The following is an 18,369-nucleotide window of genomic DNA, read 5'->3' as shown; positions in this document are numbered from 1 at the left end:
AATACTCTCCACTTGCCTGGATGAGTGCAGCTCCAACAACACTAAGGAAGCTCGACACCATCCAGGACAAAGCAGTCCGCTTGATTGGCAACCCATCCACCATCTTAAACATTCACTCCCTCCACCACCGGCATACCGTGGCTGCAGCGTGTACCATCTACAAGATGCACTGCAGCAACTCGCCAAGGCTTCTTCGGCAGTACCTCCCAAACCCGCGACATCTTCCACCTAGAAGGACAAGGGCAGCAGGCGCATGGGAACACCACCACCTCCAAGTTCCCCTCCAAGCCACACACCAGCCTGAAATATATCGCCGTTCCTTCATAGTCACTGGGTCAAAATCCTGGAACTCCCTCCCTAACAGCACTGTGGGAGTACCTTCACCACACAGACTGCAGCAATTCAAGGTGGCAGCTCACCACCACCTTCTCAAGGTCAACTAAGGATGGGCAATAAATGCTGGCCTTGCCAGCAGCGCCCACATCTCGTGAATGAGTAAAAAACAAAATCTGGCCTTTTGATTAATCTTATTAATATATCATCTCAATACTAAAAAATAATGTTCTGAAGACTTTTGACCAAGGCACTTGGCTTGATTAGAAAAAGGGATGAACAGGCTGACAAAATCTAAGTTTGAAATATACTGTTTAGCAGAGGAATGGCTGGCACCATAGAGAACAATTTTGCTGGGCATTTAGAAACTAAAAACTGACCCATATGTATTCAATTTCAAATCTGGCTTGGTTGGGATACAGTACAAAAAGGAGCACTAGAAACCCAGAAGTGTTATCTAGTTCTGACAACTGATTGCTGCTGTTTTTGTGGATTTTTAAAATCTTCCCCAATATTGCAGCCTATTTTTCCCAACATAAATTATATATTTGCCTCAGTGTCCTTGTATAGGGAGAGAAAATAAATCATCCAGAGTTTCCACTCCTGGTTGCTATTGAGTAACTCCTGAAGGAAAGTGCCTGTGTGGATGTTAGATGAGGGCAGGAGTGGGTTCAACTATGATGCCAAAGGGTGAATTGCCTGCAAACACTGCCCAAGCTCGAACATTAAGATGGCCACCAAGTACTGGAGCGTGGATGGCATTTGCGGAGCTATGCTGAAGCATAAGTCACTGCTTTCAGCAGAGCAGAAAAATAGGAGAAAACCAAAGAAAAAAAAAAAGATAAGGATGTTGTTTCTTCTTAAATATTAATGAGCAAAAGCCAGTTTGGGAAATACAAAAAGCTAATTTGTTTGGTGATTTACAGTTCTACATTTCAGATGACCACAAATGGTTGATTCAGTTTAAAAACTAAGATGTGGTCAACTTAGCAGCTAGTGTGCCTGAGCACAAGCACACATGCAAACGTATGCAATGAGAGTGTGTAACCTGTGATATTTGGATGACCTCAGGATGCTGGTTTACATGTTTAATGCATAGAGATTAATTCTGGCTCTCTTTTAGAATTCTCAATGAAACTGTAGCTGTGTAGTGAGATTTGTTTTCAACTGGCAAGCTGTTCTGAATTGAAATCAGGTCTGAAATAATTGGATTTGAAACTTAATGTTAACAGTCTGATCTGAATACACTGTTTTGCCTTCAGTAATCCCCAGCACGTCCAAGAGGACATAATTGGGCAACAGCATGATTAGCAAACTGGCTTAGACTAAACTGCAATATTAACAGCACAGTGGTTAAGAACAAATTAGTTCTCGATTAATGTGATCTGAAGCTGATCGCTCATGTTGGAAAAAAACACAACCAAATGGTTAGCATTACTGACCTAGTACATCTTCATTAACTCTGCCTAAAGAAACAGAAAAAGATGCTTACAAACTGTAATCCCTGGTAACGGAGCAGCGGGAACCCTTTAATTATATAGCTGGGTCTGTAGACACAATCAGGCAGCACTTGGTGCACATGGGACTCATCAATTAGAGGTACTGAAACAAGAATGAACAAAAAAAAGGTGAGGCAGAAGATACACAACAAGCTCTGTTGTTCTCTGCTAAAAACAGGGCTATAATCTTATTAGTACGCAAGTCTTAATAAAATCCTAAGCGAATTTAAAACAGGCATTCTGTCATGATTAATTCATTTATCCTTTCCCCCCCCCCCAAACTTGAGGTTCACTGTTTTAACTTAATCAATAAAAAGATGCTGCATCAGCTGATATAAAATGTAAAAACGAAATATTCATTTCTTCTTTCACAATAGAAATCCACGTACTTAATTATATCGCACAAGTGTTTTGACCTGGACTAAAAACACACAGGATAAGAGAAATTAGTGAACTGAAAACAGTCAAAGTTCCTTTTAACCTCTCCGATAGAGGAACACACTGGTGGTTTATAATACAAATATATGCCATGAACGAACACAATTGGATGACTAACAAGCTGAAGGTTGTTTATGGCATCAATCTCACTCAAGCATAACTATTACAAACAAAGAGCAGGAGTTGTGTATGACACTTGGTGATTCTTTTTTACAAGTGATTACGTGAAATACAAGTTGATTTGCAAGAATTATTTTTGATCTTTATAAATCATCATAGAAACATGTTATTTCATTGGTGTATACTCCACTAAATCACGGTATGCCTACCATGGGCCATCATTTTATAGTACTCTTTGGAAAGGTCTCAAATGAAACAATCCAGAAAAGCAAGTTAATTTGAATTTAAATGAAAGAATGATCAGCCCCAAATTAGACAGTAGTGAGCACCTTCTGTACTCAGATAAGTACAGAGAGTACAATTTGATATTTTGGCTGAAGCAGGTGCTTTGTACATATTTATTTGAGATTTGTCTTTGCTTACATAAAAGGTCCTTGTTTGGAAAATGATTTTGAACACATTGAAAGAATGACTTGTTCACGCTATGAAAAACAGGAATGACCAGTATTTGATGTTGGAGCCTAAATTTAATAAATATGTATTATATCGTAACAGAAAAAATTGATTTGCATTTAAAAATGATGTATACAAATATATGAGACCAAAACTACACTTAAAACCGCTTGCATGCACCCGAGTGGGAGCATCTTTATGTTTGATACAAGCCATTCCTACTTGGTGTGAGTGGACTTAAGCTGGGATTGTCAATTAAGACTATTAATGCAACTGTTCCTTAACACAGGTGAAAACCCTAGATAACTCAAGAGATTATAGAGGGCTTTTATCTGCATTAAGGAGCATGCTTAAGCACTGCCACCATTTTGAAAGCCTGCTGTTAAACAACATTTTATTGCTTCCAACTAGATTTCATTGATCTCCAGACAGCACCAGGTATCTTTTCTATTAGTCCAGGAATGTGGTCAGGATAACGTGCCTGCCTTACCAACAACAACATCTGTAGAGAAATCTTACATTGAAAAAAGCTGTCACGAGGGTCGGGCTTCAGCATTTCTGCTGGATGGTCTCGGTCTGGATGTGTGTAACCGTAATTCTTTTTATGGCTCGCTACAGACTGTGGAATGTGCTGTACCTCGTTTAGTTTTATTAACGACTCATCTGGAATGGAAAGAGAAGACTTTTTTTTAAACTTCACAAAAGAATTCCTGATTAAAAAAAATAGCACAATGCCCATGCTTTCGTTTCTCCTTTATTTAAAAAGCACTAAATAATCGACTAATTTAGCTTGCTGCCGTTTGTTGAAATTCCTTTTGAATGTTAACTCTGCAAATGGTAACAGTGAGAGCAGAGTAATGGCCTGTATGGACTATTTAAAACAGTAAAATAAGCAAGCACAAATCTATTCATTACCAATAACAAATGAATTAAGAATTCATTTCAACTCCCATTCATAGTTTAAACAGTTATTTTCTGGATAAAACTAAAGAATTGCCAGGTGTGTAAAAGCAGTCACAATTTATTTCTATAGATAGATCTCAAGTCAGGCTATGGGGCACATTGAGAGGTTTTGGTCTCCTTTTATATAACTTTCCCTTCATTGTTGCCTCCCTTACATCCTCTACTGGTTCTAATAATCTATAAAAATACTAAATAATACAAATAAGCATAAGTAAAGTGTGTAACTTACTAATATAAAGTGAAATATACTTAGAATCAATAATGTTGAATTTAAGGCCAGTACTGTGGAGTCGCCACTAAGAGAAAAAAAAATAAATGTGATAATTACATCAGTGACAAATGGCACTTTGACTTTTTATTTCCCCCTCCAAATTCAGTATTGAATATTATTGAATTCAGCCCAGCCTGCCTCTGCTGTATTGAGCTGCCTGCCAGAAAGGTGCACAACTTGCTGATTTTCCTACTTTCCCACCTCGGGGCAGTGGCTAGTCTCTGTTTAGTATCTCCCCACAGGAAACAAACCTGTGCTCCCCATTACCCGAATGCTACTGTACCACCACGGCTTCTCAACAGCCACATTCAATGGGGCCTGTAAAGCTGGCTCCTGGTACTGGGGCTCCCCTCCCATTAGGCCACTATTCTTAAATTTCAGCAGGTGACTGGTGCTTCTGTAGCTAACCATACAGCATGGCCAGGTGTCAAAGCATAGAATCATACAGTACAGAAGGAGGTCATTCGGCCCATCGTGCCTTTGTTGGAGCTGTCCAATTAGTCCCACAACCCTGCTCTTTCCCCATAGCCCTGCAAATTTTTCCTTTTCAAGTATTTATCCAATTTCCTTAAACAGTAAACTCAGTTTTACATAATGCTCTGTTACCAAGTTGCAACAATCATACCACTTACAAAACAATTTAGGTTCATAACCAAAACCTTTGTTCCATTTAGCATATTTAATGGCAGTGTACCCAAAGTATATCTGAAAACGAATCTGTTCCTATAAACTTGGAGGGCCAGCCCTGACATCCAGTGGCGTCATGACTAATGTGGGAGCCTAAAGTAGCTCTGGACCCCAGTGTCAGTTCCTGGCAGGAGTCGCCCCAGTGGAGCTCAGAAAATCACTGGGCAGCGTAGCAACAGCCTGTGGACCATGGACCTTAGGAGAGTGGCTAGAAAATCACTAAATAGCCACCTGCTGCCCCCCCCCCACCACCCAACAAATACTGAGCTAGGACCCAGGAACCACCACTCCCTTCCCTCCCTGCCTCTTCGCCCCTGGTCCGTTGTGACCCTAGCCAGGGAATCCAACAGACAGCCCAGAGATGCCTGCTACAGCTTCCCCCAATAACCCTGTGCAAGGAGAAACTGAGAGTGCACTGGCTCTCTTGATGCACGCTGGCAGGATCAGCAAGTGCTGTTACAGCTGATTCGCTGGTTTCTGGCCATTGAAACTTGCTGTTGGAGATACCAGCAAAATTCTCAGCAGGAAGGCTGACTGAAGGGCAGACTCTGCCTGCCAGTCCGATTGCTCTAGCTGTTTTCTGTGCTCCCAGCCATCTGAACGACACTGGGAGCCTCATACTTAAGAGGTAAGCATTAGTGCTGAAATATGCTTACATCTGAAAATCCAACTGGAAATCCAGGGAGTCCCTTCAAAATGAAGCATGTGAACTGCTCCTTCATTGGAAGACGAAGGACCTTTCTTCCTGAACAGCTGAGGAGGTGCCCCTGCACCCCTACTGAACGAATAGGAGAACAAAGACTGCTCCCAGCAAATGTAACTACTTTCCCTAGAGAGACCAAAAGATCCCAGTATAAGACCCTGCTGTCTGAGTACAGGCCCAAGACTCAACAAAATCAGACTACCTGATGCCCGCCCTGGAATCACTGTAGCACAAATTCCAACCCCATCCTTAGAGGACTAGCTCTACAACCTTCAAGCAAGCTAAATCTTGAGACAATGATAAGACAAGCCTAACATGAGACCTCCGCCCCCACCCACCCCTGCCCGAGGGACCTCAGGGACCCAAGGGCAGAAGTCACAAAACTAATTGAAAACTTCCTCACAGCCATCCAGACGTTTGCACAGAGCTCCACAATGCAAATGCCCAAGCAGAACAGCAAATCAAGAAACTAGAGACCCATGTCTTCAAAGATAAGATAATGGCAATGCAAACCCAAATTGCCTACCTACTAGAAAAGGATGGGGAGAAGGCCCCAAAAATCATGGACCTCAACAACTGGGGGCGTCACAATAATATCCAGATCTTTGGTAGTCCATAAGGCCTGGAGAGGAATGGACCAATCCACTCTATTCAGGAGACCCTCTGATCCCTCCTGGGCTTGGACAATAGGGAGGACCTGACACAAGAACAATCTAATACACAAGCCCAAATGGGCAGAGATCTAGGTTGCCCGAGGTCCTCTGTAATCCATGTCCTCAACTTGCAGAAAAGGGTTGATAATGCTCCTGGACCACAGCCACGAGTGAAATATGCTTCCAAATCCAACAGATCTCAACCTTTGCAGACCTGTCCATCAAATCCCTACGCTAATGTAAAGCCTCTGACAATATCAAACTTGTCCTCTGAAACCAAGGTATCAAGTAAAAGATGACATATCCTGCAGGCACAAAATCCCAATGGATGGCGTGAAAATCCTATCCAACACCCAGAGTCGATCCATGACTTCCTACAAAGCAGGAACGTACTCGTCCTGTTGCCCAGGGAACCCTCTTTCCCACCCATCCTACTATTAGGTGGCAATGACAACCCTAAGAGGGAAGAAGAAACACACCCAGGAACCATCTCAAGGACTGAAGAGAACGTTAACTCATCACCACTATGACCAGCTCAAAGCACACTCCCATAATGGCACAATCAGCACCTAACCCTCCAGTCAGCAGAATGGCACTCCAAGAAACTACCCACCACAGTCACCCAGCAGGTCTGTGCACATTGCCAAAAGGCCAAAATCAATCCCACTCAACCACACCACCAAACTTTTGGGAGGGCTTTTATCTCATGGGTTGCAAATTGGAGTCTCAAAGGGAGGTGGGAATGGAAAGAGGGCAGAAAACTTCTCTCAAGTATAGTTCGATGGTAAAGTATACATGGTAATGTAACACATGAGAACATTACAATGGATCCCAGGGAAGGGGAGAGGCACAGCACAGCAGGAGACCTAAACTGTGCCTTCCACCTGCAGTGGGGCAGGCTTGCAGGATTCATTGGTTGCCCAGGGCAAATGGATTTGATTTATAATCACCTGGAAGTTTTTTTTTCATAATAATATTTCAATCTTATTTTAAGCACACTTAGAAAAACAAAAATTGTGATTAACAGCCATGTTTAAATGGACATTTCATTAATCTCAAACATTTCAATAATCAACCAAGCAGGAAGCTGTGTTGTACTGCACAAGCCCCAGCTTTGCATCAAAGCTTCAAATTCAATACTATTACAGATATTAAGTATAGCAAAGAAACTATTACAAATTACAGGAAACTTTCGAATAACCAGCCACTAAATATCCGGAATGCTCTGGCAAAATTCAGGAGTCGGTTCAGATAACTTTTTTCTCTTTTAGTTACTTTTTTTTACTCATTTGTGGCTGTGCAAGTGTGTAGCTGAAGCTGTTGCTAAGCTACAGAGACGCTTGCAACTTGTGCCGATTGTTTTGAAGCTGTTGAGGGTTTGTTGCTTTAGACGGAGCTCTGAGCTCCGTATGTTTTAACTATAGCGTTCGGTTATCCGGCATTGTTGATGGACCGGCACCAGGTCGGTCCCGTCCGTGCCGGATACCAGAAAATTTCCTGTATAATGTATTAGACAATGATTTTTTCAAAGTTGAGTGAATGACTAAATAACAAACACTTACAGCAATTTCGACATGGTCTGTTCCCTGGGCATTTTGCTTGTGCAGTACCTCAAAGTAATATTTCTTGGAGGATAACAACCTGCAGATAGGAAATAGAAAAGAATACATGACTCTGTAGCCACAAGCCAAAAATAAAAAACTCCAACAAGCAAATAACTGTTCTGAGTATTGATACTAGCACATTGTATGTTAATCCTTTAAAGTTATACAATAATTGATTGCTAACTTCTTCAGTAAATCACAACATGGGGATCTTTTCTCCTGTATTGAAGGCTATGACTCAAATTGGGGTAAGCTCCATTGTATCCAGCAATTTTCCGTTTCTGAACCTGGACAAAATGTGTCAGCAGGTCATGTGTCCACAGCTGAAGTCCATACAGATGCACTGTTAGAACAGTCATGTAGTTAGGTTGTACTTAACAGAGCTGGTTAACTCATTCCAACTCCATTCATTAGTCACTGCACGCCTCTCCTTGCAGCTCTATTGTTTTGTCATTTCATGTCCCTTTTCCAACTTCTTCCATTTCCCCTTCCAGCTCCATTAATTCAAATGCTGCCCAGGCCAGCCTACTCCCAGCTCCATCATTTCTTTATTTAATGTCCCGATTACCTGAGGCCGGCAATGAGACAAAGACGATGGAGCAGAAGCGAGGCGGGGGTTGCTGTGGACAGGAGACCCGTGAGTCAGAGGGTAGAAAGGCAAGAAGAGGAGGTGGGGTGGGGAAGGAAGGATTTGAGGTTTTCTGCTAGGAAGAGAAGAATTTGAAGGTGGGGGGGGACTATTTTTAGCATAGGTTGTAGGTTCAAGTCCCACTCCAGAGACTTGAAAACAAATATCTAGGCTGACACTCCAGTGCAGTGCTGAGGGAGTGCTGCACTGTCAGAGGTGCCGTCTTTCGGATTTGACTTTAAACCGAGGCACCGTCTGCTCTCTCAGCTGGATATAAAAGATCCCATGGCACTATTTCGAAGAGGAGCAGGGGAGTTATCCCTCGTGTCCTGGCCAATATTTATCCCTCAATCAACATCACTAAAACAGATTATCTGGTGATCACCACATTGCTGTTTGTGGGAGTTTGCTGTGCGTAAATTGGTTGCCGCGTTTCCTCCATTACAACAGTGACTACACTTAAAAAAAATACTTCATTGGCTGTAAAGCACTTTGAGACGTCCGGTGGTCGTGAAAGGCGCTATATAAATGCAAGTCTTTCTTTTTCTTTTGCTAAATAGATATAAAATCAAATGTTTTTTAAAAAACTAAATGGGTATATGATGGTGTTGCTAATGGTTTGATGATTTTCTTTCTGCTCGTGTCTGTATTCGTTCTTTACTCATCTCTTTCTGTACTTCTTTCTGTGTGGTATTCTGTGTTTCATTTCTTTCCCTCTTCTCTTCTGTTTGGGGGGGGTGGGGGGGGAGTTCTAGTGGGTGGTGGTCCAGAAATGGAGCTGGTGAGGGCAGTAGGCAAGTTTTGGTTGGCGGGGAAGAGAGCTGACCAGGGGTGCAGGCCAGCTTTTGGTGATGGGTAGTAGCGTTACAGTGGTCCAGGGTAGTCGCAGAAAGTCACATGAAGAGGATGGTATTCGACTCCCATTGTGTGATGTGTGATGCCATAGTTGCACCCCCTCACTCCCTCGCTACAGCACAAAAAGTGGGCCAAAAACATGACAACAGGAAGTCAAGTGGCACAGACAGGAAGTGCGCGTACACACACACATTCTTTAAAAATAAACATAAAAATAGAAAGGTATTTATAGGTAATTTACATGCAGAGGACTCTGGCTTACTTTGTACACCAGCATTAAATGTTTGTGCTGATTTTAAATACATTACTTTACATAGATGTACTATCTCGACAGATCATTGATCAAGCTATTCCCCATTTTTTACCACTCAAGATGTGCTGTCTCCTAGAATCACTAGCAGCAGACAAGCACTGCCATTAGATTAATCTATCAGCACATAATTATATTCTCCATTGATTACTTGTTTAAACCTGGTCAGAATTCAATTTGAAAGCGATCTTAAGTGCTTTTAGAGTCTATGGTAAAACAATTTATTTGGATGAACTCAATGTTTTTCATAGGAGAAACCAATTCTCGTCACTCTGTACAATAACTATTCACGAGAAGCTGCTATTCCCCTTCGAGCTACAAATAGCATTTGAGCAGCTTTATTCACTTCCTCGCTCTCTAATCGAGTTATATCAGTTTTAAAACTACAAGGATAGCAAAAAAAATAGGTGCTGGAAATCAGAAAAAAAACAGAAAATGCTGAAAACACTCAACAGGTCAGTCAGCATCTGTAGAGAGAACAGACATTTTAATGCTCAGCTGTCTACCCTTTATTAACCATTATCCTCTAGGGACAGAACCTCATTAAATTAGTAAACTTCTTCTTCTGTACAGCATGCTTTAAAGCATTGTCATTTTACACAGTCCAATTACAGTCATTTTCTCCTCATCCCTCACCAGTTATACCTTGTTCAATCATGGTTTTGTATTGTTAATTCCAAAACCAGCCATAGGATTTTGGGAGTCCCAACCAAGGCCACTCTTAGAGCCTTCTGACCCAGCCAACCATTTTCCACTCCTCCACCTGTATCTTTTACCCAACAATATTGGCCCAAAATTTGCGAGTGGAGGCTTCCGACCAGCAAACAATCGACCCATTTACCTGGTGGCCCAGGAGGTACGGAGACTCGCGATCCTGGGCCTCTCCGGGTACGCGCGGGCAGAGGCCCACGTCTCCCAGGGTTATGTGGTTCGCAAGCGCCCCTGGGATCACGTGGGCCGGCCCAACCAATAAAAGGGAATCCCCATTCATACTTATGGGAGTTCCGTATGTACGGATCACTTAAAAAATACACAAACACATGAAATACATTTTTTTAAATTACATATTTAAAATTAATTAAAATGCCACTTAATTAAACATTTTAAACGAAAGTTTAATTTTTTGAAAAAAATGTATATACTTTAACAGGGCTAAAAATAAACGCACCATATTGGACAGGGTTTTTAATGTATAAATGAGTGATAACATTTTATTTTTCTATTTTTTTAAAACTCTTATGCTGGTAAAAGCAGGCCTTATGCCTGTTTTCACCAGCCGTAAGAATTTCATGGGCATTCAGTGGGCGGAAGTTGGGCAAATAGCGCAACTCTCCACCCGCAGCGGCCCTTCTCCCAGGGATGCGGAGGATCTGTCAGGAAGATTCGTGACAGATCGCAAGTGCCGGGTTTTAGCGCACGTGCTTCGCATGCCTAAACCCGGAACTTGCACGGCCCCTACGGGCACATACACACCTCGTACGCACCTGTAGGGGTCACAAAATACAGCCCTTTATAGTTAACAACATGGTCAGATTTTAACATTTTTACCTATTTGGCATAAGAAGGTTAAATTTGAGTTAATTTACACCAAGATGTTGCTATTAAGTGAAGTTCAGCACACAAGGGCTTAATTCCCCACAACAAGCAAACATTTGGGATATGGTGATTAGGCCTATTAGAGGTGGCCAGATAAAGGGGCTGAAAACCTGTGGACTATCGAGCTCAGCATAAGTGCTGGGATCCGCCTGCAGTGATCTCCAGCACTGACCCCGCCAAAGAATACTGAGTCAGAGGGAGGTCAGAATGAATCCCATGCTTCAGACCTGATGGGCCAAATGGCCTGTTTCTGTGCTATAACATTCTATGTCCCATGACTTCTGTGGCAACAATGTGCTTGCAAGTCCTGTGCCCTGATACCTGGTAGATTGAGAATATTGCTGAGCCTTAGGGGGCGATTTTGCCAGCCCTGGGTAGGCGGGTATGGAGGCGGGACTGCCGTGAAAATGGCAGAATTTGGGGGCGGGTGTCAAACCCGCCTCTATGCCATCTTCCCAGGAGGTGGGTTGCCGTCCCGCGTTGGGTTCCGTCTCCTTGGAGGCGGGAAGGGATTAAAGCCTATTAACTGCCTGCTCCAAAACCCGCCAGCTCAGCGAGTCGAGTACTGGGTCTGCGGGGGTGCAAAAGTGTGGTGTGAAGGTAAGTGATGGGTGCAAGAGTGTAGAGGTGAGTATCTGAGGTAAGTCCTAAGTGCTTTTAAAAGTGTACTTACCTTTGTTTCTTCCTGCAGGCTTCAGTCAGTTTCTATGCGGAGAGTCTCGCACCTCCGTGTTGCAGATGAGAGATGGCCATTGCATTCTCAAATGCAAAAAACATCTCAATTCTGTAAAAGAAAGAAGGTTGATGAGGTCTTGCATACAAGACCTCATCAAACTGCAGAGATTGTCACTGTTTGACAGCTTCACAGAGCTGTCAAACGATGACAATTCATCTGTCAAATTTTTTTGACAGATGAAACGTCATACGTTGACGTGCTCTGCAACTGGCTTTCCCTTAATTGGCCTGCTAAGCCCGCTGGGCAGGCTTAACAAGGTCAATCAAAGGAAAATAGTGTGGCTTGGCCACAAATCGATGGAGGCAGGACTGAAACCCGACAAGCAGCAGTCCCGCCTCCATTCACAAAATCGCCCCCTTCGATTCTGCTGTAGATCAGACAAGTACAGATGCTACTCAGTAATTCAGTGCAGCAGAGGTTGCAAATGAACAGTTTATCAAATTATTGCAGTGTATAATAGTTATTGGCAGGTTGCTGCCCCGCCACATACTTCGGCAAAAACATCAAGACCATGGGTTTGGCAAGTGCTTACCGACTGCTCTGGTCAATGGCACCAATTTTGTGAAGACTTCACAGCTTACTACAGGAAACTTTGTGTTATCCGAAGGCTAACTGTCCGGAATGCTCGAGCCACCGGCAAAAATCAGGAGCCGTTTTCGTTAGGTGTTTTTTCTTCTCGTTGCTTTTTTCCTCAACAGTCAAGCTCTGCAAGGTCTGCTGAAGTTGTTGCTAAGCTACAGAGATGCTTGGACTGTTTAGAAGCTGTTGCTAAGCAACAGGGTTTGTTGACAGATACGGAGCTCAAAAGCTTCCGTGTCTTTCAACATTAGAGCTGGAGTGTCTGGCAGTTTTGAGGGAACGGCAACAGCTCGGTCCCGTCGGTGCCGGATAGCACAAAGTTTCCTGTATATGGAAATTGAAGCGGGCCAGTCAATCCTCTCTCAAATATAACCTTCTGTTGATTTTGGATGTTTTCATACCCGCGATATACCGTGTGCAACATTTATGTGAAAGTATTGTATTGTAAAGCAATAAAGCAATATTGCGAAATATGCCATCCACATATATTTCAAAACTATTTCAGGTAAATAAATTCACAAATGTAGATCCACCAGCACAGCAAGCATGGCCGCTTTTCATTAAAGTAAACAAAGGTAGTATTTTTTTTTTTTTTTTTTTTTTTTTTTTTTTTTTTAAGGGTTAGGCTCTCTAATTTCACTTTTTCTCCAATCTTCCTGCCCCACACACTATCTAAGGCTGAGCTGGCAGGTGAATTATCTGTACCTTGGCCTTTGCTGACGTTATTCAAAAACTAGCTACTAGAACGTATAGAATGGTAAATCTGGAAGATGACATTCCTTTGGGAATGCCCTTGGTCTGTAATGGGCTGAGAGCACCTGTGGGATTGCAGGTATGAATCTATGCCCCATGTGGTGCTGTGCATTTCTGCTGCGTCACTGCACTCCCAACATAACATTGTTTTTCAACTAACAGAAATAGCACACGTAGGGGAATATGAATATACAGGACTGGAAAAGGTCACTCTGGTTCATCTGGCCAATCCCATTTTCTAGAAAATATCATATTCTAGGATACCTGTCCTATCTATCTGTCGATTTTTTTTCCGGGTACTTATCCAACTCTCTCTTGAATTTACTATACAATCAACTGCCACTTCCTCCATGAGCAGTCTATTCCATAGTCACTGTCCTCTGTGTAAAGTTGTTAAATCTAAACTGTTTTTTCATGCTTCCTCTTCTAAATCTATATCTCTTGTGGAATCTGTGGCTATGTTAAACATATTGATGTTGATCTTGACTATATCCTTTAGAATCTTGAATACTTTTTTCAGATTACCCCCCCCCCCCCCCGCAACAGTGATGAAAGTCTCCCTTTTGGGGAACTCAGAGCGTCACTCTCACTCGAGAGTTTGATTCAAACTCAACTCTCACAGTTGGGACACCCACATTCTCCAAGTGCAGCTATCAAACCATCCTTTGTTAGAATTCTTTTGAAAACTGATTTAATTAAGAATATATTATATGGATTTACAGAGCAGAAACAATAATTATGTAACAAAAATTCCAACAACTTTTACATCTCATCATTTTAATTATACCATTTTACAGTTTGTAAACTGCTATTACTGTAAAATAACCTGTGCTGGCAATAGCCAATTAACCATACAACATTTCTGTTATGGAAAGTAGCAAAATATTATTTTAAAATGCAGCCTGTGAAAGGACAGCAGCACTGTAAAAGAAATTGGCTATAATAACAACAGAAAACGCTGGAAAAACTCAGCAGGCCAGGCAACATCCGTGGAGAGAGAAACAGAGTCAACGTTTCGGGTCGAAACCCTTCGTCAGGCTGTCTGGTTTCTGAAAAACTAAATATTCCTAGGCAGCAACAATAGGAGAGAAATGATTTAACCAGTTGAATAATAATACACCTACTGTGTGGGCTTGGAGACTTGACTGTGAAATTTTCCAAATTCTCCTGGGGCTGTCCACTCCTTACCAGTCTACATTGGAAAACAGGAGAATGTTAACTTGGTTTCTGTTTGCATTCACATTGTTTCAATGTAAATGGGACACTATTTGCCGGCACAGACACGATGGGCCGAATGGCCTCCTTCTGTGCCGTAAACTTCTATGATTCTAATGATATGGCATTCTTGCTTAGCTGAACATAAAATCCATTCATGTAAAGAAAGTGTAGACTGTTTAGAATTTCCTGATTTGCAATGGTGAACTGCATGGACTGGACAACCTGGGCACATACATAGGGCGCCAAAATCCAAAAGTCCCAATCTCATGACGTAGAAAATCTCACGAGATTTTGCTATTTAGATTTAACTGAGCATGTCTTTTTGCATAATCAGTTTCAGCAGTGTCCTTATCAGATGCTGCCCAGTGCTGTGGTGCTTTGCCATCATCCCCTCTGATCAGATCTCCCATGGCCTCCTACCACACTACTGATGACTCCCATGGCCCAAGTCTGATATTGATGCCTGTACTCTCTGATGCACTCCCATGGCCCCCTGCATCAATGGCCCAGAAATTTGGGTCGGGGGCTTCCCGCGGGTGCAAGCCCCCGACCTGCATATACCTTGCGCGCCAGCCGTTGAGCTGTGGGCCCCCGTGGAATTCCGATCCGGGGCCTGCTCCAGCTGCCGGCGCGCAGTGCTTGCGTATCCCAGGGGCGCAGTTAGTTCGATGTGTCCCCTGGGATCACGTGAGCCATGGGGAGCCAATCGGAGCAGGGAATGCTCCATTCGTAAGTCTGACAGGAAGACCTGTCAAAACTTAGAAATACTACGGGCCCCATAACATCACTAAATCTTCAAATAATTTTTTTTTTAAATCACATCTTTTAAATAAACTATAAATTACATCAAATAACTATTTTAAACAATAATTTAAATTTTTGAAAAAAATAATTTTATTTTCTAACGGGGCTAAAAATAAACTTACCTTTCTTTAAAGTATTTAAAAATAAAAAACCTGTGGAAAAAATGTTTTAATTTTAATTAATTCACCACTTACCTTGTAAAAAGCAGGCCGGGAAAACCTGTAAAAAAAAACAAAGTTCGATGCGCATGCGCAGCCTCTCCCGCGCACGCGTTCGACCTCTGAACCCCTGCTTTCAGGGGAACGGAAGTGCCGGTTTCCCGCGCATGCGCAGTGCATGCAGGAAACCAGCACTTCCATTGGGCTTACGGGTGAGTACCCCCGAATGGCGGAGCAGGCTCGAGGGGCCGAATGGCCTACTCCTGCTCCTATCTTCTATGTACTCACCCGTGGAGACCCGAATTTCTGGGCCAATGTCTCCCATAAACCCCGCCCCAACGCCCAGCAAGAGTTTTTCATTAACTTAAAAGAACCCTTTTGGCAGCATTTACATTGTTATTTGCTATTTCTAACTCGGAATTTGGTTTGTGTTGAATTTTATTTTTGCAGTTCTTAGTTTCGTATTGTTATAGTGCACAGCAATGCAGTTAAGAAATTAAATTAGCAGTAGATGCTGTGGCTAGTTTTGGACTTGTGTGAGAGAGATGTACTTTTTCCCTTTTGCTGGTCTTTGTGTTTTGAGGGAAAGGAGGTATTCTGTAAATGAAGCTTCTTGTAAATATTTTTCTACATTGCAGCTTTGCCACAACATTTGTAGCACAGCAAACACAATCCTGCAGGGGACATTATGTGAAGAGCCAAAGCAGTTTACATCTCCAGTGCTGCAAATAGACCAAGGCACTGTGTGTGGTTACCACTCCCTGATGTCAACACATCACTAGTGTCTGTTGGCTGGTTATTGTACAGGCCGTCAAGACACCAATATGGATAAACGTAAACAGCTCAATTTCATTCTGTGCCTAGGGCTAAACAAGCGCTTAATCTCGGCCTGGGAGCATACATTGATATCATACCTTTCCAACTCTAGCCAGAAGTGTGACATTTGAAGGGTTGTCATTCGTACTCAGCCAGAACTCAGAATTATCATCGGAGGCCACTGCAAACTGAAATTCACCTGAAACATGGCAAAATAATTCATTAGTTTTCTGGAAACACTTACTGACCCCTGAATTTTTCCCCCTTCTCTCTTGAAGCCATTCACTTAGGTGTGATTCCACAGGTGGAATCAACTCTCATGCACCTTGGCAAAGTGGCCCCTTTTTACATATGAATCTAGAACCTAGACAGTAAGTGTATGCAGGCTGTTTGACTTGGGGAGGAGAGGAAGTTACCACAAGTGGATCCAAACACGTGCGTACTTACACACACAGCGCAGGTCATTTGCTTGTGATCAGGAACACTTCTCCCTAGCATAGAGATACTGTGACCAACTGTAATGTCCCTACGCTAAGAACAGATCACTGTGCACCAAACAGCATGATCTTGAGACTATCATGGTCTGTAGGCCCAATACCACACTATATGGTGCATGCATTCACCGAGTCCTTGGAGAAGCAACTCTCAATATTTTTTGAATGCATTTTGTTTCTCCTCTATAGATCTCTCAGGACATACCTCTACTAATAGGGAAGTCAAATAACTTGTCCCCAGGCCTTTGCCAATGCCACTTTTCTGCTGATTGTGAAACGGTGTGCAAAAAAGATCCATGACAATTCCAATTATTTCCTTTCTCTTCCTGTGGAGAAGTAACTAGCCCTCACTCCTGGGGCATAGCCGAGACTCAAACTCACTGTGTGGTAAATCATAGGCACAAACCCACATTCTACCATCATATGGTACAGCACCTTGGAGCACTAATGTATAGTGCCAGTGTATTTCATTTTGTTTTGCAAAAATTGATCAGTTCCAAGATGATAGTTTTGTAACATATGTATTATCTGAGTTTATTACTGGAGTGTCATCTTAGCTCAGTTGGTAGCATCTTCACTTCTGAGCCAGAAGGTCCTGAGTTCAGACGCTAGTATAGAATTACATAGAATATACGGCACAGAAACAGGCCATTCGGCCCAATCAGTCCATACCGGCATTTATGCTTTACTCAAACCTCCTCCCATTCTTCCTCATCTAACTATCAGCATAACCCTCTATTTCCTTCTCCCTTATATGCTTATCTAGCCTCCCTTTAAATGCATCTATACTATTCACCTCAACCACTCCCTGTGGTAGCAAGTTCCACATTCTCACCACTCTCTGGGTAAAGAAGTTTCTTCTGAATTCCCTATTTGATATCTTGGTGACTATCTTACATTGATGGCCTCTAGTTTTGCTCTTCCCCACAAGTGAAAACACTCTCTCGGTGTCTACTCTATCAAAACCTTTCATAATTATAGTCTTGAGCATGTAATCCGGGCTAACATTTCAGCGCAGCACCAAGAGAGAGCTGCATTCATTCACTGCGGTTTGTGGGACCCTACTGGCACAAATTGGCTGTTGCCTTTACTATGCAACAACAACTTCTGCACATCAAAAGTAATCCTTTGGTTTGAGATCACTTCAGGACATGAGGCAGTGTGTAAATGAAAGTTCCTTCTTCTTTCAAAATATCAACATATACAGGAATAAAATACACATTTTTGAGGAGTACAAATTTTCTTTTCTCTTGTGTCATGGCCAGGAATGGAAAAAGCTTTTATATTTTATCCCAGTGTCAGCACCAAACACTCCAGCATGAAGAATAGTGTCAATCAAGAGGAGGAATAGTATCAATCAGATGCAAGATGCTTTGCTCCCCCCGAAAACATTAACTGCAGTCACCTACAAGATATATCTGAGTAGAAACACCAACATATAGTGAACTACAGGCACATTTTGTACTGTGGACTCAGAACCACCAATATCAGGACCAAGACTACTCAAATTCATTTCACTTCAGAGCGTACTGCCATCAGGGAGAGGATAGTTTACACATCAGTCAGGAATTAGTTTGCTCAGAGAGGTAAATTGTCTGTCTCCTAATATATGGCACTGCTGACTCTATTCATTGTGGGGTTGTTTGTTATTTAAATGTTTCCTTACTGTGGAAGCAGCGGATGGTTTCCTTTAGTCTG

At 42.4% G+C, this 18,369-nt stretch overlaps 1 protein-coding gene across 3 annotated transcripts in view; it reads right to left on the bottom strand.

The window, feature by feature from the left end:
• Positions 1–18,369, bottom strand: part of b4galnt3b (beta-1,4-N-acetyl-galactosaminyl transferase 3b) — a 192,976-nt gene that overhangs the window by 44,620 nt on the left and 129,987 nt on the right. For 2 of the 3 annotated variants that reach the window (XM_086009008.1, XM_086009009.1), the window contains 6 exons: positions 16,276–16,376; positions 14,306–14,373; positions 7,683–7,761; positions 4,036–4,102; positions 3,363–3,506; positions 1,826–1,935 (listed from right to left, as the gene is read on the bottom strand). In XM_086009008.1, coding sequence (XP_085865134.1) covers positions 1,826–1,935; positions 3,363–3,506; positions 4,036–4,102; positions 7,683–7,761; positions 14,306–14,373; positions 16,276–16,376 — 569 coding nt within the window. The remainder of the gene's footprint in view (positions 1–1,825; positions 1,936–3,362; positions 3,507–4,035; positions 4,103–7,682; positions 7,762–14,305; positions 14,374–16,275; positions 16,377–18,369) is intronic. The other variant, XM_086009010.1, reaches the window with a different exon arrangement.

Source organism: Somniosus microcephalus, chromosome 16 (genome assembly GCF_052327205.1).
Source record: "Somniosus microcephalus isolate GS21.2 chromosome 16, FLI_Smic_1.0, whole genome shotgun sequence".
Lineage (NCBI taxonomy): Eukaryota > Metazoa > Chordata > Chondrichthyes > Squaliformes > Somniosidae > Somniosus > Somniosus microcephalus.
Note: the sequence above shows the minus strand (reverse complement) of the source record. Positions and strands in the feature narration are given on the sequence as shown.